The following is a 24,670-nucleotide window of genomic DNA, read 5'->3' as shown; positions in this document are numbered from 1 at the left end:
ATGTGCTGGAAATATAGAGAGATATGTAAATTATATATAAATATATATACCTAGTACATGAAATCAATTATGATATATTTCTATAATGCTTTAAGTATTTAATTTTATGCAGGAAAAATGATAGAACTGTGGAAGAATAAGCTAAAGTTAGTATTTCTTATAATGATCACTGAAAATAGTACAGTTTCCTCCCTGATAATTTTGACGGTTTACTACATCCACTGATTTGTGATAGATCAGTGCATTATTTTTATTTGTGTCTGAAAAGATAAAATATTAATTTAAACAATTTTTTTCAGTTGTCACACTGTTAAATAACTAGAAAATTCTATATAACTTGAATTGTTTCAAAAGAATAGTACATATATTAGAATAAAGATACCTTTTGAAAATCCTTGATATTAACCAGGTTGAATGAAAACATGTGATCCTTTGCTCCAACATACAGCCTACTCCGTTCCTCATCCAAAAGGAAGGTATGATAACTGGAGCTGTTTGCCAAGCCATTGAAAGTGATCACATTGTTGGATTCCAACATTTCTGCAAGGTAACAAAGCAAGACATTGGGTGTTAATGTGAGGTCCTATATGAACACAGACTATTGGTACATGGTAATGAGGCTGCTGCCTGCTGTAGTTACAAATCAGTGGTTATTCTTTGTGGTAGTAAAAAATATACAGGACTTCTTTACATTTCATTGAAGTGGGAGTTATACTCCCATTAGTTTGCTGATTTCATATTCAAGACCACACACTCCTACACAAGAAAGGAGAGAAATACCTTGTCCAAACAATTGGGCTGGTGCAATCTCTCCATGTAGTAATAGATCAGAATGGTCACTTTGTATACAAAATGTCTTTAACTTTACTAAGACTTGTTTAAGTGGTTTCATTTGCTCCAAGTCATTGCTAGAAGGATAAGCATAGGGACCAACAGAGCAGAGGTAGTGTGGGGAAAACACTGTTCAACCTCCTAGGTTGTTTGAGGCCTCTTTTTATTTACGTCTTTTTGACCATTAAATCATTAACTTCACCATCTAAATCCTTTGTAATATTTTGTAACTGACATATATAATAGATCAACTGAGTTAGGCTTTTATGAAAACACTGAATTAAATAAATTTTACTACATGACCCCAATTTTTCAGTTTGTTATTGATTTCCAATTTGCTTTTGTTGTGAACAGGCAAATACTGAACTTTTTTAGACCTACACCTTAAGTGACAAAAACATCTTCAGATAGATATAACAGTAAGTCCACCTTTTCACTAGAGAGGTAAGTGTTGATCATCACCAAAGAGGTTTTCTTTATCTGCTTCAATTGAAATTAGGTTTATATATATATATATACCACCACAACCCATCTCTTATGGGATAGAAATGTTGAGGAGGCTCCAGAAATGTGTCCTGAATCAATGATTCAGATTTTTACCGTGCACACACAGAACCTTTTCATCAGCCTCCATAAAATGTAGAATGTGCCTTCCAAGGAGAGGAAGCCGAAATGAAGACCCTTCCGCTTCAATGTCCCAGCCCTATCCCAGGACATTAGTCATTTGATAAGTTACCTGCTTTATTTCTCTTATTGCCTTTTCCATCTTATCAAAAATATTATTTTAATAGAGAATAAAGTTCAAACTCCTTAACTTAGCCTTAAAGGTCAGATCAACACCATCTGTGTTTAGACCCCACCGCAGTACTCCTTCTCATGTCCACAACCCTCCAGGAAAACATGCTCTGTGGTCATCCACTTATTAGCCTTTCCTGCCATTGTTCCTGACACAACTATATGCCACCTAGAGAAAATAGTATCACTCTTCCAAGCTAGTTCAAATGCAATCCCTAAGAATTCTCATAGAATTAATTTATTTGTAATATTTTGCTTGAATTACTCATAATCTGCATCACACTGTCAATTATTACAATCATTCCTATAAATGAGTTATCTACCAGAATTAACATTCCCTCACGTAAGGAGATATATAGTTAATAGCTCATCATCCACAACTCACATGGTTTCTTTTCCATATTACCAGGTCATGAATATTAAATTGAATGCTTGCCTGTCTATCTATCTACCTACCTACCTACCTATACATCTTACTCACAAAATTAGAAGAATTAATTGTTAATACATTGTTAAAAGATGCTTTTCTAATTTCTTCATGAGAAACAGTACAATACTGGGCTTGTCTTATCTTATTCTCTACCTCTGACAAAAAAAAAAAAAAAAAGGAAGGAAGGAAGAATAGAAGGAAGGAGGGAAGGAAGAAATAGATCAAGGGAGTTTCATTCATGCAAGTCATCATCAGAAATAAATGAGACCTGTGAGTCTCCAGAGAGAAAGAACAGAGAATCCACCACATGATATCTGAATGTAAATGCCATTCCTCTCACGAAATGATTGTAAAGGATCAATGCTACAGAGAGTCAATGTAAGACTGATATTGCAGGCACCCTGAGCTGTGTAAGGATGGAAAGGGCTATTACCAGAGACAGGGGCTGTATCCCTGGATATATTCATGCATTGACTGAAAGGTTGTATAAAGAGATCTGTTTATCAAATAGACTAGATAACCTTCACTCTTTTTTCCAATTCTAAACACTATAAATTCTACCCTAATACCAGAGAGACTAAACTATAGGTAGCTAGGCAAACTAAAAAAATTTAAAAAGCCAGCTGAGTCTAAACCAAGAAAATTACATAGAGATATTAATCATTGGGAGGGTCATTTAAGAGACACAAGGATTGATTTTAATTTGAAATGCATAGAAACCATGAAAGAGAGGTCTAAGCATAATGTGGAAGAAGTTATAGGAAGACAACTACTACAGCCATAGAACATGGAGTCACAGTTACAGGTGAAAACACAAGCACCACCTCAGTACGTACAAGGTGTGTAAACTAGCATGAGTTCCTTACACTACCTGGGCCTCGAGTTCTGGAAGATGGGGTTAATAATAAATCTCCCAAGAGTTATTATTAAGGTGAAATTAGATAATTCATAAAACAATTACTGCAATAGTTTGCATAGTAAACACTCAGTTAAAGATTACCTGTTTGTATAAGTAGAGGTTAAATATTAATGTTTGATCTTCTCGACTACAAGTAGGAAATTAGGGTCCAGATGGAGCTGAATGAAAAAAGTACTTTTCTACTTTCTTACCAAGTGTGCTAACTTGTTAACATCAGTAATTTTGTATGGTGAAGGGATAAATAAGAAGAGCACTATGCTCCTTGATTTACATTAATATTAAATGTAATGGTCATATTAAGAACAGTATTCTTTTTTGTTTGCCAACTTCTGTATGCTGAACTTTAAATAGCAAAAATAATGACTTTCTATATCACAATTTTAAACAATGAAAATATTCATACAATTGAAAAATATGTTACAGGTTGAGTTCAGGGAAAATTATTGGTTCCTAGGTACCGACAACTTAGAGAAAGTCTTTAGTCATTTACATGTGAAATCACTCTAGAAACAAACTACACTTTAAAAAATGTTACTGCTGGATCATTTCATTAAACAAAAAGGCAATTTTTCCTGGAGTACAGGTTAGCAGCTATTCTACATTCCTTTCAAATGTACTTAACTTTGCCTCATCATTCCTTTTGCTGCAATTTCTTTAGATGTTCCTCTGTATCAGGGACTTCACACATTGCTTTGTAACTGAGAGAGGAGTCTTTTTGAGACCTTCTTGGCAGTGAGCCAGGGCAAATTCTGGATTGCTTAGATTATCTCACCACTTTTCAGGGTGAAAAAACCTAGGTTAAAATCAGAGATTTTTTTCTCAAAGTCTAGATTTCACATTTTTAAATATTGTGTTTTCCTTTATGATTTTTAACTTAAATGTATGATTTTATTTTCCTTATATGTAGACATGTTCAGCTGCAATTGATATTAAATAACTTCAACTTGGACTTTACTCCTTTAGAGTCAAAGAATTTTAGGTGTTTCTTTTCAGCTTCTGTTATGTAAATCTTACCATTACACAACTTGGTATTGGAACTAAAATTAATATTCAGTAATATGAGATGTTTAATACTCCACTACTTTCTTACATCTTGCCTATGTTCACATTTAGTCAAACAACAACAAATGTTACTTTAGAAAAAACTAAATTTCTATAGAATCAGCTCGACTTTGGTGAATCCTAGTAGACTAAAGCATACAAAGGCACTAATTCTTTTTGGGTGCAATTCAGTTTTTCCCTTGTTGAGACATTACTTCAACTTCTACATGCCGTGTCAACCATAGAGAAAAGTAAATGTAGGACTGTAATCAAAAGTGCCATTTCAGACAAGCACTCTTAATGAACTACGTATTCTTAAATTTGAAAGATAATTAAGCAAACATTTTGTTTATTCCAGATTCACCAAATGATTTAGTGTTTCTATAATTTGCTTAATGACAAAATGAAAGATAAAATGGTCACAAGGCCAAGCAAATAGTCTGTGTTCAATAAATGCTACCTATTATCACCATTATTATTATGACAGGCTATAAGACAATGCAGACAGTAAGCGTAAGTGTATAGATGTTCTGGAAGGGAAAATCAATTCATATAATTTCAAGCAGCACTGTTTTCAATTATAAATAGATTGCATTCTCTTGTGATGTAATACTAAAAAATCTTATGAATCTTACGACGTTCAAGACACAAAGTCCATTTGATAGATTTTTTAAATCTAATATCATGCAGCAAAAGGAGAAAAGAAATTTTAATCGATCTGTTCTTTAATCAGAATATAATCATGGGAGAAGAACTGTGATTCTCTTCTAATGAGTCAACTGTCATTTTCATTATACTTATTTATTTATAAATTTTCAGATTTGCCTTTCCCCCCGGAATACATCAGGATCTCTAATGTAGCTCTATTTGAATAAAGAAAAAGGAAAAGACATTGTTAGCAGTCACTATCAGTACGTTAAGATACTGAAAAATTATTTTATAAGTTAATGCTCTTCTTGTATATTTAATATACGAAAAGAATAAAAGGTGACAAAATTTACATCAAAATCACATATGTAGATTCAGCTCTACATAAGAAAGTTGTATAGTTCCTGTGGTATCTTGATTATCTTTAGGATAAGCACAGATCTATACAGATGATTACATTACAATGATCGAATCAGATTTCAAAAAGGCAATAAAGTGAATACTGCTTTCTAGAATGCAAGACCGCCCAGAACTAGACTTTCTCATAGTTGGATAGAAAACTGCTGTACACTTAACCTCAAATCCAAACAATAGCCATCCTGTTCTCTATATTTCTGACTTCCATGACATTTCTATTTCTCTCCTCCTTCCTTTCTCCCTCCCTTCAATACCCTCCCTTCTCTAAGTTTTATAGCATGAAAGGTAATAGGACCCCACCAGTTGCTGGACTCTAACGAACTGCCTGTATTCACTGATGGCTTTAGGCTTATGTCCTTTTTCCATGACTTGAACTTTGTCCTTTTCATAGAACAAAGATGCTATTTAAAGCAGTCAAAGTTTGGGTCTATATGATGCCAAAATATTTTGACTAAATGATGATCACATCTAGATATTTGTAAATATTGGAAAGTTCATCAAGGTCCCAAAATTTTGAGATTCTGTATTTCATCACTCCCTAGATTATTATTTAAATTTCCAAAAACAAAATAAGGGCTGAAAGGAAAGGTTGCACTATAAAAACAAAACAACAAAACAAGTGCTATTTACTATCATTATCATTTCATACTTAATCAGCAAAAAGTTTAGAAAGGACCAAAAAAACACAAATAAAGAATAATTTTTAGAGATTAATAAAGTTATATTGTGGGAAAATTCACCTTATTTTTCTGACTTTATTTTGTTCATCGAGGACTAGTTTTTTAACCTTCTTACACGGAAGTGTAAGAGGACATGAATAAAAACCAGTAGACAGAAGAGAAAATACAAAGGAAATAAGTTTTCAGTGCCTATTATGTGCCAAAAAAACTGCTGAATGATTTATTAGTATATTTATGTAAGGCCCACAACAACAATTTGAGGTGGAAATTTTCATTTCCATATTTTCTCATGAAGAAATTGACTCAGATAGATATTGGGAATATCCTAGGTCATAAAGCTTGTGAGATATAGAGTCAAGATTCTAATTCCTGACACCAGAGGCCAGGCTCTGTCCTCCTCTGCACTACCTCTAAGGCGGCAGAATTTTTGAGAATACTAAGAAATGATCATTGAAAAGAAAAAGTGAGAAATATAAGAATATGCTTTGGAGAACACTAAGAACTGATTGTTGAGAAGTTTGGTTACCTCTCACTATCACATAATTCACCTTAGTTAAGAGTTTCTTAAATATTTATATTATTTTATTTGCTCTGTACTTGGTCTTTTTATACAATAATAACTCTGTGTATAATCTTATCCACAACTATGGCTTTCGTCACTAGCAGTATTTTGACATGTCTCATATGTATGTCTTCAAAGACAGATTTTCCCCCCAAAAGCCAAACAAAGGCTTACTAGTAATCTCTATTTACATATTGCACAAATATCTCAGAGTCTGCAGGAATTGATCAGAACTCACTCCCTTTTCTTTTTTCCATTTACATCATCACCTTTCTGTACATTTTTAAATTGGTTGCAAGTATCACTCATCCAAAGAATTGTACAAACCAGAGCCTCTTCATCATCCAGAGACCCATTCCATCACTTCAGTTTTGTTCAACACTATAATTTCTCCTGTAACTTGCTTTTCCTTATATCCTCACTGCCACTGTCATAGTTCAATTCCTTATAATTTCTTCCCTTGATTATTCTAATTATCTTCTAATAGAACTTCCTTTCTAGGTTTATACCAACAAGCCATGTTATGCACTGCCTCCAGAATAATCTTTCTACAAAACAAATATCCCAGGTATGATGTAATTAGTAACTAAAATGTAACGAATCACAAACCTTCCATCCATAAATGCTTTATTACATAAACAAGCTGTAGGAGTCTATATGGCTATAAAATTACTGGAAAATGTCCATAAAAAGCAGAAGTACAGCTAAAGTACAAAAGCAGCAGCAACATCATAACAAACACTTATATGCCAAGTACTGTTCTAATAAAACACACATGCTCAATATTTATTGTGTGTGCATTATCCTTCTACTAAAGGAAATCACTGTAGGTAAACTACAGTGAAAGCAGGAGTAGAAGGTGTGAACACCAGACTACTCCACAGTGTCTTTGATGAAGTTTCACAAGACACACACCAATCGCCAAAATACGAAAGAATATATTTTCCTAGAAGAAAATATATTAAAAAATGTGAAGCTTGTTTTCAAGTCAAAACAACAATTGTATACTCCAACAGTGAGAGAGTGAACTCCTCCAGCTCACTCACTCACTGTCAGGAGATAAAAAGTTGACCAAAATGCAATTGAAAAGCATAGGAAAGAGGAACTGACAAAGAAGAGAGAGGATTGAGTCTTGTTGCCAAAGTTCCAAACTAAGTAATAACAAAATCAAATTTTCATTGAAAGAGATGAAATTGATTGGGAAGATAATAAGAATAAAAGATAGGAAATAAAACCTAAAAATAAATAAAGGAAGAATATATTTGGAATCCATTAATAAAAGCCCAGTCACCTATTGAAGGCAAGTTATCAGGTGGGCTTCATCCTTATTGAAAGCAAGATTATTTGCCAGAAAACAAAACAGGAATTTGTGCAAATACCCAACTGAAAACATATGTGACTCAATAAGTTTATACCCAGCAAGAAAGAGAGGCAATATCAGACATTCGGAAACTTGCAAGGTTTAAGGATACAGACCACCCATCAATTCAAGAAACTACAGCAATAACAACTTCTTAGTAATATATTCATTCAAACAAGGAATGGATCAAACTTCAAAGCACAGATATTACATCACTTGCCTCTTTAAAACCTGCCTAGAAATTTCCAACATATCATTTGAGCCCTTTGTATGTTCCACACGTTTTTGGGCTCGTTCACCAGTAGATTGTGTGTATGTACCTATATATAACGATTTATAAATATATATATTTACACACACACACATGCATGGGTAGAATTGTTTCCAGTTACCTCAATGGTCTGCTATCTATAGTTACCACAGCTTAGAATGTGGTCTATCTCCCAATGGTTTCCGAGTTCACTTACCGTGTGAACCTACTCAGATTTCAGGATCTAGGTTACGCCTCTCCTGTGAATTCTCCAGCCTCCTAAGGGACAGTATATCATACCTTCCTTTGTGAAACAGTACCATGTAATAATGTAGGTTAATCACCGCTTTATCTTTTTGGCTCCCTTTCTAGAGTTAAAATATGCTGCTTTTACCTATATTTGTATTCCTAATCCTAGAACCTTTTCCTGGTATATACCTCGTCTTGGCCAATAGAAGCAAGTGTCTCAATAAATAGTATTTGAAACACCTTTTAAAAAAAAAGGCAGCAAAAACTCAGAAAAAGTAAATATAATAACATCTAGGAATAAGTAAATGTTGTGATATTATATGTCAGATTATAGACTAGATTTTCTGATTATATATTACATTCAAATAACCAATAAAATTATGCCATCTAAACCCTAAATTATTTATAATGTGGCTATAAAATGGCTATTTTAAAATATTCTATGTGCTAAGCACTACTATAGTCATTTTATATATAATAATCATATGAATAAAGTTTTTCAGAGTTTGGTTTAGTAACATTAAACATAGAAATTATTGCAATAGCAATAGTTTATTGCTACAGTTTATAGCAATAGTTTAACTGGTCCCCTATCTTCAATTTCTCTCAATTTTAACATATTGTTCAAGGCATTATTATAAAAATTGACCAGAGCCAATTTCAAAAATGTAATGTTTTTATTTTTTAAAAAAAGCACCTACACCCACCACTATCACCTTCGCTCAGTCTCCCTAATAAAAGTCACAGTCCCTAATCTTCCTTTGCTACCTTGTTCTATGCCTATTTCTATAGAGTTGTGGGAACTTTCTATAAGTTCCCACAACTCTATCAGAAATGGCCACTTTACTCTTCTCTAAATCTAGCCTCCCCCCTCTTGCTTCTAGTTTATTTCCCATGTTCTCATGCTTCAAGGTACAGTTAGAAGCCATCTCTCCTATGAAAGCCTTAAGAATTAGTAGGTATCACTCCCTCCTCTGATGCCTCACACACTTTGACCATTACACACACGAATGCATTAACTGCATGCCATTTATCTGCATGGGCATTAGACTATGTGTTTAGTTCTTTTAGATATAAAGTTACCACAGTGGCATATGGGTCTAATTATCTGTAGAGGAAATGATTAACTAGATAATTAATTATTGAATTTGAGATCTACTTCAGATTGTAGTCTGATTTGCCTCCATTTGCAAAAGAGCATGAGTGACTCTACCATTAACAGTTGCAGAGACCAGGTTTAAATTCAGGTCTCCTAGCTCTCAGTTCAATCCTCTTTCTAAATAAATCTCTAAAAAATTGTAACTTTAATTTTTTCTCCTTATTTTTGCTGCCTGATAGCTGATGGCAGTAAGTTTAGGGCACAGGCATATAATCAAAAAAAAAAAGTTGGAAACAATTTACAAAATAACTAATGCATAATGTTAATTTTTACTTCTTGGAAGAATAACAATGAAAGTTTAAATGTCATCATTATATAAATCAACTAAATGTTTCAATGTGGACAAAAATTATTAATACAAACATATATTATAACTGATCACTCATTTCTGTGCAAGATGATTAGTCAGTAAAAATTTAGAATTGAAATGTAGATACTTCTTTTACAATTCAAATCAGTTTAATTTGGTGCTTTAAGTGATGGGCTAGTGATCTAGGATTAAAATTTGTTTCTAGATTCTGTCTTTTGTGTTATTTGTAAGGCTCCTTCACAGGCAGGTTTCCATCATCAATGAGTTCACCAGCAACTGTGCATTAATTGCCTATGAGTGGTAAGCATTGTATTATTAGCAAAGTAAAAAAAAAAGGACGCTTATCTGATTAACATAATTGAAAGTTTGATTTTTCAGGCAGTCTTGGTCATTCCATTTACATACACCACAGCATATGTTTCAGTGTGTTCTTCAAATAACTAGCATTTCCCCACATGACTAAAAGAAAGCAAACTTTTTCTGATACTTACAAATTGAATATTTCATTTCTCCAGTAACAAAACTGTGTAAAATATACACATATGGAGAATTAAATAGTTATAAACCACTTAGTCACCCATTATGTGTTGCATATGCTCACTATAAGAATTTTTTTAAACTGCTTAAGAATGATTTATTTGAATTGCCTTAATGCTGAGCAAATGACCTTTTATTGAATAAATAAATTGAGTATTTTATCAGTATTTTTCCATTATTTCCATCCCAAAACACAATTATGGGAGCAAAAAAAGTTTTCCTTAATCACTGACAAAAACTGGTATGTCCAAGCGTGAACTTACTAGAGAACATATGTAATTCAGTGTTTGTGGGTGTCCCTTTGTAACTGAGACAAGAATCTATTTAATTCTTAGAGCTGTGAGGGAGAGAGAAGGTCACAAGGAAGTCCAGGAGATGATGTGAATATTCCCAAGGATAAATCAAGTAACCAAATCCAAGAGGCAGCTGTGTGTGGCTGGGGATACGAATTACCTAAACCCCAGATTTGGCTGACAAAGGTGTTTACTGTATGTTTACTGAATGAATGAATAGATGGATTTCCAATTAGGTGGATAAAATGGATATGTTTATCATGTAAAATAGTGCATATGGGTTAGATAACTCATAATTTATCCTGCTGCCCTTACTACTCCTAGTCTCTTCATTCTCTAAACTATATAGTATCTGAGTGCCACAAACAAATGCAATTTAAGTTTGTCAGTTGAAAAACAGAAGTTGTTCACCTGAGATGTTTTTTTAATTGTCATTTCTGGGGGATGTGGGGAGGGAGGGCATTCACTTGGCATGTCCCACCTCTATAACTAGAATGTCCCACCTCTATAACTAGAATTTTGATCATGAAGGCTTCAGGCTTACTTATAAAACGATTTTGTTTGAATCAGATTTCCCTACAGAGGGGTAGGAGGGAGATGAGAGAGGATGGTGTTGAAAACCAATGAACTCAAAGAGTCTCTAGATGAAACCACACAATGTGTTCTGGGGACATTCTAATCTTAGTGACAATAATATCCTATTTATGATGGAACTCCTCAAGTATTTTTCCCCTAATAATGTATTTAATTTTGAAGTGAGCACATTTCAGCAATGGTAAGCAATGGAAGTCAGATGCCCTAATGAAATTAGTTCATAACAATTCATTGACATTTTATAATTTTTCTACATACACAAATGAAAAGGGGGTAAATAGGATTATTATATAGATAATTTGGGAAAAATTAAGTTTTCCTATATTCTTCTCTGCCAAAATAATTTTTTTGTAAAGTTATCTGATAGTACTACTTCTAAAATTAATTTTGTATAGAAACAAAATAATTTAAGAATTTTACCTTATACAGAAAATGAGACAAGTTTAAATTATTCTATTCTCTTTTCCAAAAACATTCCACTGTAAATGTATTCCAAGATTGGGTCGTGTTTAGAACTGTTCTGGGATTGAAATTAAATATAATGTGAGCCAGGTTTGGTTTAAGAGCCCAAAGGACAACTAAGTGATTCCCTAGGATGAAGCTAAAAATCCAGCTTGTTTTGTGGAAAATCCTTGCTCTCCCAGGGCCCATTAAATCAAGCACATCTCTGGACTGGACAGGACAGCAGACACTGAAGATTCTCTAGACCAATACAAGACACAGAGACGTTTATCCCCACAAGACAAACATCTAATTCAGAAATAGATTTACTTCTTTTTCAAGAGTAGGCAAAAAACAAAAAAACAAAAAAACAGCTTAAGTTCTTTTTAAACTTTCTTCTATACTTCATCAGGAAATGTGGCTGTTTTCCTCTTAAAAAAACAGCAAAAGAAAAACCAAAACAAAGCACTAATAACAATGTTAGAATGATAAGTAATAAATCTTGTTTAGAGCGAAACATGACCTCCCTTTAATCCCTGCTGGCCACAATACACACTCAAAATTAGACACTCCCATTAGTCTGAATGCAGAGAACAATAGGGGTAAAATTTGCCTTTAGACCTGCAGGGAGAGAAAGTGTGTGTTAGTGCTATTCAGTCCTAATAAAACCCTCCGAGTAGTTCAATGTGAGCAACTAGAGTCCTTTAACATTATCTAAGGTCACTGATATCTTAATACTTTCATTTTCCTGATACTTGTTTATTTTGCATGTAAATAGTTAATAGATTATCTTTGTAGATCATGTCTTTATAACAATATTGTTATCACTAAACTTTGGATTAAATAATAGAAAGTAATTTTATATACTTAAAATTGGAACATGTTTATTTTTTCAAAGACACATACTTTAACTTTCTATTCAAACTAATCAATTGTTATGAAAAGAGCAACTTATGAACTTCCACCTCACAAAACTTGCTTTAGAAGTTGAGGTTATGTATTTGGCTGTGTCCCTAAGCAGCAATGCATTTTAAACAAGATTTCCAAGATTTTAAAAATTTATTTTAATTTTATATTAATGTTGTAAGGGTGTTATTTAAAACAGGCGTTTGTTTCTTATTAAGTTAAATGCCACTACTGATAAAACTCAAAAAGTGGTAGAAACTAGTATAATTACAAAATTGAGAAAGATTTTCTAATTTTTCCCAATATAACTGTTGCCTTACCATTTCTAAGTACTCAATAAGAAGAAATTACTTCTCCTTAAAAAAACCAAGAAATTAGTTTAAAAGTTCATAGTTGAGTTTGTTTGATGAACATAATGACTTCCACCTCATTTAGTAAATCAGAATCTAAAAAATGCTACACTCAGCCCTCTTGATAGGCTCTGGAGTTTATCCGCCCTGCTTTGACACTTCATTAGCTGTCAAGAACCACTAAGTGATATTATGAAAGTCTTGATTCAGGTAGTTGAAAATGCTCTTATTGCAAAAGGAGCAATCAACAGACTTTAAGTCAAAAGAGGATCTATCAGGAAAGGCACATCATCCACATCCCGTACAGTTGGTTATCATCCTTGCAGACATCAAAGAAAGAGAGAGCGTTTGAACTATCAGTAGTTGACTTATAACATTCATTAAAAGTACACACATTGATTTAATATACATTACAGCAGAATTATCATTGACCTTAGAACTCTTACCTTATACTCATGTGAGGACAAAATGGGGATTAAAAAAATGCCTATTTTCTTCCCAAAAGAAAGACCATAAAAAATAAAAACGCGCATGTTTTAATCTCTGCTTAAATGGATTCTTATACTTGGCCTTATACTGTTTTTGTGGCCCATCTTTTCTTAAATGTGTTTTTTGTTAATTAATTAATTCTATCATGAACTTCCTCTTTAAATACTCTAGTTGAGGTTCAAAATAATACTGTAGTGAAATTTAATTTTAATCATAAAGTCTTTTATTTTCTTTCTACCTTCTACTATATTTCTTATGATTAGTAAACAGAAAACTAAACAGGAAAAGCATGTGGCTATAAAATCTTAAGTATCCCAGACAAAAGTTAGAAAATATTTTCTGTGACGCTTACTTGACATCATCTATATATTAAGAACTGTTGATCCTGTCTCTTTGCCTAATGAAAGCAAACATACATGTAGATGAATGAATGAATGAATGATGCTATACAGGTATATTTCTATAAAACAAGATTCTTCTGATGCTTCATGGAATAAAGGATTCCATGAGAAAACGAGTTTGAGAGAATACTACATATATCATTATATTATACTTCAAATTAAGACACTGAAGACTTTTGGAGGTAAGGAAATTTGCTTAAGGAAACTATTAAACCCAATGTTTACCTACCTTGTATGACACTGAGTCTCTTTTTCCTTTTAATACAAAAGCATTCTTTTTCAAGGAATATTCAGGGAGATGCTATCATACTAATGGCAGAAATTGATTATTAAAAATATAACATGAATAAATAATGGGATGTTAAAATATTTGGGAAAAAGTTTGGTGCGAATTTTCTTGAAATCACAGACATTATCTACCTAGGCTAAGTATTCTGAAAACTGAGTACAGACCAATTCCTTTCTTTGTGCACTAGTGTTGTCTTCAATTCCTTTAATTATTGGAGGGTAACAGTATTGTAATAACAATACCCCATGTTTTCGGTAGATTCCTTAGTATAATTTTAACTTGTAAAAAAATATACATTTCCAAATTTTAAAAAAAGGATCTATTTAATTAGAACACTGAGAAAGGCCATAAAATTAGTGAAACACATACTTAACAAATATTTAATATCGAATTCAGCCAAAACTGATTAATAGCCATTGTCTGAATAAAAAATTTGGATGATTTCCCAGAATTGAAATCATACGTCTAGAATTGAAAAATAAAACAAAGTCACTTTGTTTCAAGAGACCATTTTTTTGTTTTCGCTTCTTGGTTTTAAAATATATCTATACCTGTACATTTCAGCCAACTCATTTTTTTGTAAAATGGTACATTTTGTAAAAACATTGTATGTATTGTAATATATATCAGGCACATATATATATGTCAATTCTCTGATATATATAATCGGCCTTCGAGCAAGAAAGGCGTCCATATGTCGTGGTGGGGGGGGGGTGGGGAGCCTTCCTGGGGGTGGCTCAGTGGGTGAGGGTAGCTGCTCTCGTGTATTCAGGCCAGAGGGGTCCTCACGGCCATCCACAGGGCTGTAGCCACAGGCCGGCGTGTAGCCATTAGCTGACATCTCTGTCTTGTGATGCTTTTCTGTGTGAGCAGAATCTGAGGTGGGGCCTTGACCACGCATTTAGATGAGTGATGACAAATTCTGGACACATATGTAGCCATTCCTCCCTCCTGCACCCACGGCAGACACAGCTAATTGATCACTGCATTCAGGATCCTCCTGCCAGGCAGGCCTTTCTGAAGGATGAGCATCATCCCTTCCAGCCAGGTGGGGAAGTAAGCCTCGTGGGCAGCTTGAGCTGATAGCCAGGCCCCCAAGCTAAGAGGACAGTGCCCGCTCTCAAAGAAAGGCAGGGGTCCGGTCAGGCCTAAAACTCACATTTGGGTGATACGTCCTGCCCAGCTCCTGCTCTCGGCCCCTTCAGACACAGACCAAATTCTGGGACCCGTAATCATAACTATTCGGGTGCTAGCTGGCTTCCTTGAAATGCCCTTTAAACAGAGCGTTGCTCCTGGCACGAGAAGGATCTGCTGTACAAAACCCCCAGTGAGGCTTGCGCAGGGCGCAGCTTCCAAATCCCTAAGCACTTTGTCAGCACCTACTATATGCCCAACCTGGCATCTCCTCAGCCGGGCACCAGGGCAACCTACCCGTTTCCCTTCCGCGCATCCTGTGCAGTGGCTTTGCCGGTCCTGTGAGTCAGGGATCTCCACCAGGCCAGGCCCTGGAGCCATGGGTACAGCATGACGGCGCATGGAGCCCCACCTGGGTCCAGCTGCGGAGGCTGAATTATCGACCAGTAAATGGCCTGGGGCTCTCTGACGGCGTCCTCTCGTCCCCAGAAAGAGACCCACGCCAGTACAGAGACTAACCTACTTTCTTTTCCCCACACCACAATCCGTCAGCCTATGCCCACAGCTGTGCCAGTTTAACAGAAACGAAGGCAGACGCCACAGAAGCAAAACCGCAGAACCTGCCGCAGCCAGACAGGGCCAAGATGGCGACAGTCAGCCGCCCTGAACCGGTTGCAGTCTGACCACGAGGGCCGCGCCTGCGCAGACGAGACCCAAAGGATTAGAAAGTTTCCTTTGCTTCCTTACCACCCTGAGACCTCCGCTCAAATGGGGGGCCTGCACTTTGCTAGGCACAATTAGTGCCTGCCATGTGCAAAGAACTGCACATGCTCCAGCTATTTCTGTAAGTCTCCACCCCTTTCCGCAATTCTGATGGCATACCCTCCCCTTAAAAGTTTCCCACCTCCATCCCCTTCGTGGAAGGGGTCTTTCTCCCTTCCCATACCTTGATCAACAAATAAAACTGCTCTGCCGAACCTGGTCTCCTTCAATTGGCGTGAGTGGCACCAGGCAAGGAAAGGAGCCAGCTGGCGTCCACCCAATCCCGGGGGGGTTGGTGTACGGTCAGCCACTCAAGATGACTGTTCTCTTGCTCTTTGTACATCCACTCTGGACCAGTCCCTGCTTCATCCGCACCCTACTCAAATGAACGTGCCTGCCCCATGCCCTTTAGGCCAGAACAGCTCCACCTGATAGTTTATTAAAGGGAAACATCTGCGCTTGTGATGCTCGTTAACCCGAGGGGCTGTGAGGGGCGTGCCCCAGCTCCTGGTTTCCCTGGTAACTGATGAGCCAACCTGATGTCAATTCCCTCTGTAAATGGTAGCCTCCTCCCCCTGGTAGAGAAGACTGTAGATATGTCCTGCCTGCCCTCTGCTGTAAATGGTGGAGTGTCCCTCCAGAACTTCTTTTGCTTAAGATTCCCCTGTCCAATAAATTGATGTCTCTGTCACTGTCTTTGGGTTTCTTCTTCGGTCTGGAGGCGGGGCAACTACAGGCTTGCAGGCCTGTGGGGTGCGGCCCAGCAGTCGGTAACTATCTTCGCTATAGGAAACACAACTTATAAGGATCTGAAACTAGGGGGGAGGAGTAATGTTTTTGTTTTTAAACATTATTTTTTGTTAAAATGATAATATATCCCTGTAAATAAATTAAAACAATAAGAGTGGTATTTAAAAAAGGAGGGGTAGGGTGAGCGTGGGTGGGGTGTGCTGAGATTCACAGAATGGTGGAATCAAGCCCAACTCCCCTACTCCCATAGTTGGGAAGACACTTCTCAGTGGAAGTCAAATATGATCTTGGGGGAATCTCTGAAGTTCTACAGAGCTGGCAGGGGAAAAAAACCTACACTTTTTTAAAATTAAGTGGACATAATGATAGAAAATGTTTATTCACCTAATAAGAGGGATTCAAAATACTCAGAGCAAAAATTGACAGAACTACACAAAGAAATATTTTTATATTCAGAGATATCAACAATCCTTTTCAAATAATTGATAGAATATATATATATATCAGCAACGATACAGAAAACTTAAATGACATTGTCAACCACTTTGACCTAGCTGACATTTGTAGAACCCTCCACCAAACAAGAATACAATATACATTCATTTCAAGTAAACATGAAACACAAGATAGCCCCCATCCTGGGCCATAAATCATGTCTCAATAAATGTAAATAATTCAAGTCATAAAGTATATACTCTGACTGAAATGTATTTTTTTCTGTTACTGATTTATTTCAAGGAAAATTATACTTTCATGCTGAAGCAGCAAATCTGAAAGGCTTGAGTCCAAACATCCACCTCTCTTGGAGAGTTGTGGAATCCTTAAAATGACAGTAGCTAGTTTAATTCCACTTGTGTGTAAGACATTACATTTTACTAAAGCAGCTGTTTTTCATGGAATATGTCCAGGTTTTCTCCTCAGGATATAAACCAGTGACCTCATACTTCCAACTCAAGACCTATCTATCAACACACTTTCCCATGCAACATTTTCCTTCTGCAGGATTCTTCCTATGGTTGGATCAGCATATCCAAGGCTACAAAAAATAGTGTCTCTCTTAATTAGACTCAAATGTTCTCAATTCCCATTAGATTTTCATAGCTTTTTTTTTTTTTTTAAGTTACTCCAAAGTTTCTGGGAGAATCTGAATATATTTTAGCTTTCATCAACTCTATGCCTTCCCAGTCCAGAGCTTCTACATTTTATGAAGTTGGTGTACTTTGGGCAGGTGTGCCTTGTTCTTCCCAAACAACTTGACAAAAACACTGGACCTCAAGTAGGCCATCTTTTTCACTTTGGGAATTTCTCTAAGGTAGGGGATTAGAAATTGTGTCAACTTGTATCAAATATTGCCTTGAGGCGTTACCAAATACAGTCTTCTTGGCTTCATTATTGTTTTGTCTTTACACGCATTAGGTTATTTTAATTATGTAGGGGAGAATGAGGAAAGTCAAAATCAAAATGTTTTAAATATATTTCTCCTCTAACTTATCCAGTAAAACAGCTTTTAAAGCATATATTCTATTTGCTGATGAGTTACATTAATAACATTGTTCTTATATTTAAGCAACATAATATCATATTATTTTCAAATATATCTAGATTAACTGTACAGTTAAGGAAGATTCAGAAAGCTTAGGTTTTGTTCTGAATACCATATTTAATGCTACAGCTGATTTATGATGGAACTTACGCCTTGCCAAAATTTGTTCTATGTCTGTCTTTGTCCCTGTTAGACCACATTAAAATACCTGCCCCTAAATATTTCTCACGCAAACTTAAGAAAAATAATGATGTAATGTCTGAATATCTTTAAGCCCTTTGCTTTCTGAAGACATTACGATTCCAAATTTTTTAAGATTTTTATACAATTTTCCCAGGTGGAATTTTGTAAATTATAACTAAAACTTTTTATTGTGTTTTTTCTTCTCATTTTTTGGTATCATCCTCTGGAATCAAAGGTTACCAATACTTTCATGATGCACCAGGAAGAAAAAAGAAATGATGAGGTTTATACTCTCTGACTTCCTAGAGTGATGAAAATATGCCATTTTTGCTCATGCTAGGACAACTACTTAGTTATTTGGACTTAGTTCCTGCTTGAAGTCTCCACCTGTGAGCCTTATAGCAGAAAACTAGTCTTTCCAAAACTTTCCTCATGACAGGTAATCATAAACCCCTGAAAATGTGACACAATAAAATGCTATTGGGAGAACTATAACAACATTCATTCTTGGTCATTCTGTGACTTGAAAGTACCTTCAAAATAATCTATTAGAAAAAAAGATTCAGGTTAATGTTGCATAATTGAGTGAGCCACAGAAAAAGATAGTTTTATCACTTCACTTAGTATTTATTGCCTGGATTGTCTGTGAAGGAATTATTTGTAAAATACACATTCCATTTCTATGTATGTGGCATGTTTCTGTGGGAAAGTCCGTATGTATATAAGTCTGTATACAGTGAAGATACACATGTCAAAAAGACATGAAATGTATGTGGGAATATTATGTTTTTCACCAGCTGTGTATTCTATCCATAGGATTTTTCCCCTATATATTTATTTGAATGGAAGTCCTAGTCCCCCGTCCTGACTCATAAAATGTTAATCCTTGAAGAATGTCTCTATTTCTTTTGTTAAAGGAACTCTGTATAACATTATCAAGCCCAAATCTTTACCGTAACTAAACTTTCCACGAAACGGTGGATAGGCAGACTTGAAATGTCTATTATGCATGCCAGCACTGATTTAAAATACTTGTATGGAATGCTTTGTTTTTTCTTTAAATTTCTGACAAATTAGCAATCAGCAGTGTAATTTTCAAGATTAGTACATTTTGAGCAAGTGACTGAATGCTCTATCAATTGCAACACTACCTGGAACATATGAATGGACAAAAATGTACTCTTTTGAATGGTATTAGAAGGGATGCTGATCATTAACATTCCTTTGAGTATTAAAATCTTCTATTTTGCCTTCACACTGGTACCTCTAATTCTCCAAAATCCTTAAAACATTATTTTACAATATAGATGTTTATGTGCAAAAATGCAGGTATAACTATTAGCTATCAGTTGTTTTCCAAATATCTACATCTGTTGAAATAACATACTTCATTATTAAAAGATGACTAACATCTGTAGGGATCTCAAAAGTCTTGTGTTTAGGGCCTGTTGAATGCTATTTAAGAATTCACATAAAAGGTTTCATTGATAACCACACACTGACTAATATCTAACAAGGTTAAGGGGATTGCGGAGTGCAGATGTGCTAGGAAAAAGTTAAAAGGTGGGTTTTGAATGCTTACCTACTTTAATGAAGTGTGTGTGTGTGTGTGTGTGTGTGTGTGAAGATAGCACTAGCAGTCCTTTCTGAGGATCTAGGGCTTCTAGCTAGTTCCAGCAATTTTAATATTGTGACTAAGATATCTTTGAGATTTTAACTACTAGGGAAATTGATAGAAACTGACAGAATAAAAATACCTAGAAACAAATGACAATGAAAACACAACGGCCCAAAACCTATGGGCCACAGCAGAAGCAGTTCTAAGAGGGAAGTTTATAGCAATGCAATCCTACCTTAAGAAACAAGAAACATCTCAAATAAACAACCTAACCTTACACCTAAAGCAATTAGAGAAAGAAGAACAAAAAAACCCCAAAGTTAGCAGAAGGAAAGAAATCATAAAGATCAGATCAGAAATAAATGAAAAAGAAATGAAGGAAACGATAACAAAGATCAATCAAACTAAAAGCTGGTTCTTTGAGAAGATAAACAAAATTGATAAACCATTAGCCAGACTCATCAAGAAAAAAGGGAGAAGACTCAAATCAATAGAATTAGAAACGAAAAAGGATAAGTAACAACTGACACTGCAGAAATACAAAGGATCATGAGAGATTACTGCAAGCAACTCTATACCAATAAAATGGATAACCTGGAATAAATGGACAAATTCTTAGAAATGCACCACCTTCCGAGACTGAACCAGGAAGAAATAGAAAATATGAACAGACCAATCACAAGCACTGAAATTGAAACTGTGATTAAAAATCTTCCAACAAACAAAAGCCCAGGACCAGATGACTTCAGAGGTGAATTCTATCAAACATTTAGAGAAGAGCTAACACCTATCCTTCTCAAACGCTTCCAAAATATAGCAGAGGGAGGAACACTCCCAAACTCATTCTCCAAGGCCACCATCACTCTGATACCAAAACCAGAAAAGATGTCACAAAGAAAGAAAACTACAGGCCAATATCACTGATGAACATAGGTGCAAAAATCCTCAACAAAATACTAGCAAACAGAATTCAACAGCACATTAAAAGGATCATACACTATGATCAAGTGGGGTTTATCTCAGGAATGCAAGGGTTCTTCAATGTATGCAAATCAATCAACATAATACACCATATTAACAAATTGAAGGAGAAAAAACATATGATCATCTCAATAGATGCAGAGAAAGCTTCTGACAAAATTCAATCCCCATTTATGATAAAAACCCTCCAGAAAGTAGGCATACAGGGAAGTTTCCTCAAGATAATATAGGCCATATATGACAAACCCACAGCCAACATTGTCCTCAATGGTGAAAAACTGAAACCATTTTCACTAACATCAGGAACAAGACAAGCTTGCCCACCCTCACCACTATTATTCAACAGAGTTTTGGAAGTATTCCCCACAGCAAGCAGAGAAGAAAAAGAAATAAAAGGAAAACAAATTGGAAAAGAAGAAGGAAAGCTGTCACTGTTTGCAGATGACATGATACTATACATAGAGAATCCTAAAGATGCTACCAGAAAACTACTAGAGCTAATCAATGAATTTGGTAAAGTAGCAGAATACAAAATTAATGCACAGAAATCTCTTGCATTCCTATACACTAATGATGAAAAATCTGAAAGTGAAATTAAGAAAACTCTCTCATTTACCATTGCAACAAAAAGAATAAAATATCTAGGAATAAACCTACCTAAGGAGACAAAAGACCTGTATGCAGAAAATTATAAGACACTCATGAAAGAAATTAAAGATGATACAAATAGATGGAGAGATATACCATGTTCTTGGATTGGAAGAATCAACATTGTGAAAATGACTCTACTACCCAAAGCAATCTACAGATTCAATGCAATCCCTATCAAATTACCACTGGCATTTTTCACAGAACTAGAACAAAAAATTTCACAATTTGTATGGAAACACAAAAGACCCTGAATAGCCAAAGCAATCCTGAAAACGAAAAATGGAGCTGAAGGAATCAGGCTCCCTTACTTCAAACTAGACTACAAAGCTACAGTAATCAAGACAGTATGGTACTGGCACAAAAACAGAAATATAGATCAATGGAAGAGGATAGCAAGCCCAGAGATAAACCCACGCACATATGGTCACCTTATCTTTGATAAAGGAGGCAAGAATATACAGCGGAGAAAAGACAGCCTCTTCAGTAAGTGATGCTGAGACAACTGGACAGCTACATGTAAAAGAATGAAATTAGAACACTCCCGAACACCATACACAAAAATAAACTCAAAATGGATTAAAGACCTAAATGTAAGGCCAGACACCATCAAACTCTTAGAGGAAAACATAGGCAAAACACCTTATAACATAAATCACAGCAAGATCCTTTTTGACCCACCTCCTAGAGAAATGGAAATAAAAACAAAAATAAACAAATGGGACCTAATGAAACTTAAAAGCTTTTGTACAGCAAAGGAAACCATAAACAAGATGAAAAGACCACCCTCAGAATGGGAGAAAATATTTGCAAATGAAGCAACGGACAAAGGATTAATCTCCAAAACATACAAGCAACACATGCAGCTCAATAACAAAAAAACAAACAACCCAATCCAAAAATGGGCAGAAGACCTAAATAGACATTTCTCCAAAGAAGATATACAGATTGTCAACAAACACATGAAAGAATGCTCAACATCATTAATCATTAGTGAAATGCAAATCAAAGCTACAATGAGATATCATCTCACACTGGTCAGAATGGCCATCATAAAAAAATCTAGAAACAATAAATGCTGGAGAGGGTGTGGAAAAAAGGGAACGCTCTTACACTGTTGGTGTGAATGTAAATTGATACAGCCACTATGGAGAACAGTATGGTGGTTCCTTAAAAAACTACAAATAGAACTACCATATGACCCAGCAATCCCACTACTGGGCATATACCCTGAAAAAACCATAATTCAGAAAGAGTCATGTACCAAAATGTTCATTGCAGCTCTATTTACAATAGCCAGGACATGGAAGCAACCTTAGTGTCCATCAACAGATGAATGGATAAAGAAGATGTGGCACATATATACAATGGAATATTACTCAGCCATAAAAAGAAACAAAATTGAGTTATTCGTAGTGAGGTGGATGGACCTAGAGTCTGTCATACACAGTGAATTAAGCCAGAAAGAGAAAAACAAATACCGCATTCTAACACATATATATGGAATCCAGAAAAACCAAAAACCAAATAAATGGTCAGAAGAACCTAGGGGCAAGATGGGAATAAAGATGCAGACCTAGTAGAGAATGGACCTGAGGATACGGGGAGGAGGCAGGGTAAGCTGGGACAAAGTGAGAGAGTGGCATGGACATATATACACTACCAAATGTAAAATAGATAGCTAATGGGAAGCAGCCGCATAGCATAGGGAGATCAGCTCAGTGCTTTGTGACTACCTAGAGGGGTGGGATAGGGAGGGTGGGAGGGAGGGAGATGCAAGAGGGAAGAGATATGGGGACATATGTATATGTATAACTGATTCACTTTGTTATAAAGCAGAAACTAACAAACCGCTGTAAAGCAATTATACTCCAATAAAGATGTTAAAAAAAATGAAATAAAATAAAGATGGCTTCACTCAAAAAAACAAAGAAATTGACAGAATATTATGAAACACAGTTTTTCTCGATTTGCTATCCAAATCGAGAAAGTCACAGTCAATTCTCCCCTTAAATACATCTCAAACAACCACACACCTTTCAACGGCCACCACTACCAACCTAGTTGAAGTACTCTTCTCTCTTACCTCGATTAATACAACAGAATTCCAAATAAGTTTGACTCCACTCTTCAATGCATTGATCACAGAATAATCAATGGAGGATCCTCTTAAAATTTGGACCATATCATGCAACTCCTTTGCTCAAGTCCCTGCCATGTTAGGCCCAATATCTTATTAACTCCTCCCTCCCTTGTCACACTTAGAACTATAGTGCTCTTTTGTCTGAGGTCTTTAGCAGATGTTATAACTTTGGTCTGGAATATTCTAATCCCTCCTTCCCCTTCTATCTGGCTAACCTGAATTTTACATTTCAATTTAAATGTCTTCCCTGATGTGAGAATCTATGATAGGTCTCACTATTAAATTTTTCATAATATTCTTTTTGCCTCATAGCATTTGTCATAGGGTGAACGTCTATATGTTTACTTTTGCCATATTTTAGTTTACTATCTCTCTCACCAACTAGACAGTAAGTGTCATTTGGGCAGCACCATATATGTTTGTGCCTCCTTGCAACTCTTCTATGTAACACAGTGCATGTAGCACAGAGTAGGTGCTCAAAAAATATTGACTGAATAAATTATGAATAAAAAATTATATACAATTCCATTGTTAGTAGTTATTCCATTGATCATTGCATATTGTTGTGATGCCCTGAATTTTACCTGTTTTTCTACAATTTTTAACATTATGGTCTCTATAGAATATAGTAGTTCTACAAGATCACAGTAAGGTAGAAAATTATACATATTAGTTTCTGTAGATGACAAGTGATTCCAAAATTTGTGTAACAAGTCACAGTTCAATATTAAACTAAATTTTATGGACTAATTTTTAAAGCTTGCGTCTGTAAGAGTTTGCAATTTTAAAAACAAGCTTCATTTGACTTGCCGGACCTGGTAAGCCATGACCTTTTGCATTATAAATAACTTAAAATGTGTTGAGTTTTCATTTTTTCTTCAAAGAAAGGGGCTGTATCTTTTGCCTGCCTTCCCCTCTTTACAGAAACCCATTAGGATAATCTGTCAGTGAGCATAG

General features: G+C 35.4%; 1 protein-coding gene across 2 annotated transcripts in view; it reads right to left on the bottom strand.

The window, feature by feature from the left end:
* Window positions 1–24,670, bottom strand: part of SEMA3A (semaphorin 3A) — a 647,654-nt gene that overhangs the window by 174,558 nt on the left and 448,426 nt on the right. For both annotated transcript variants that reach the window (XM_060304734.1, XM_030856995.2), the window contains one exon: window positions 383–540. In XM_060304734.1, the coding sequence (XP_060160717.1) occupies window positions 383–540 (158 nt within the window). The remainder of the gene's footprint in view (window positions 1–382; window positions 541–24,670) is intronic.

This window comes from Globicephala melas, chromosome 9 (assembly GCF_963455315.2).
Source record: "Globicephala melas chromosome 9, mGloMel1.2, whole genome shotgun sequence".
Taxonomy (NCBI): domain Eukaryota; kingdom Metazoa; phylum Chordata; class Mammalia; order Artiodactyla; family Delphinidae; genus Globicephala; species Globicephala melas.
This window is presented reverse-complemented; position numbering and strand designations above follow the sequence as displayed.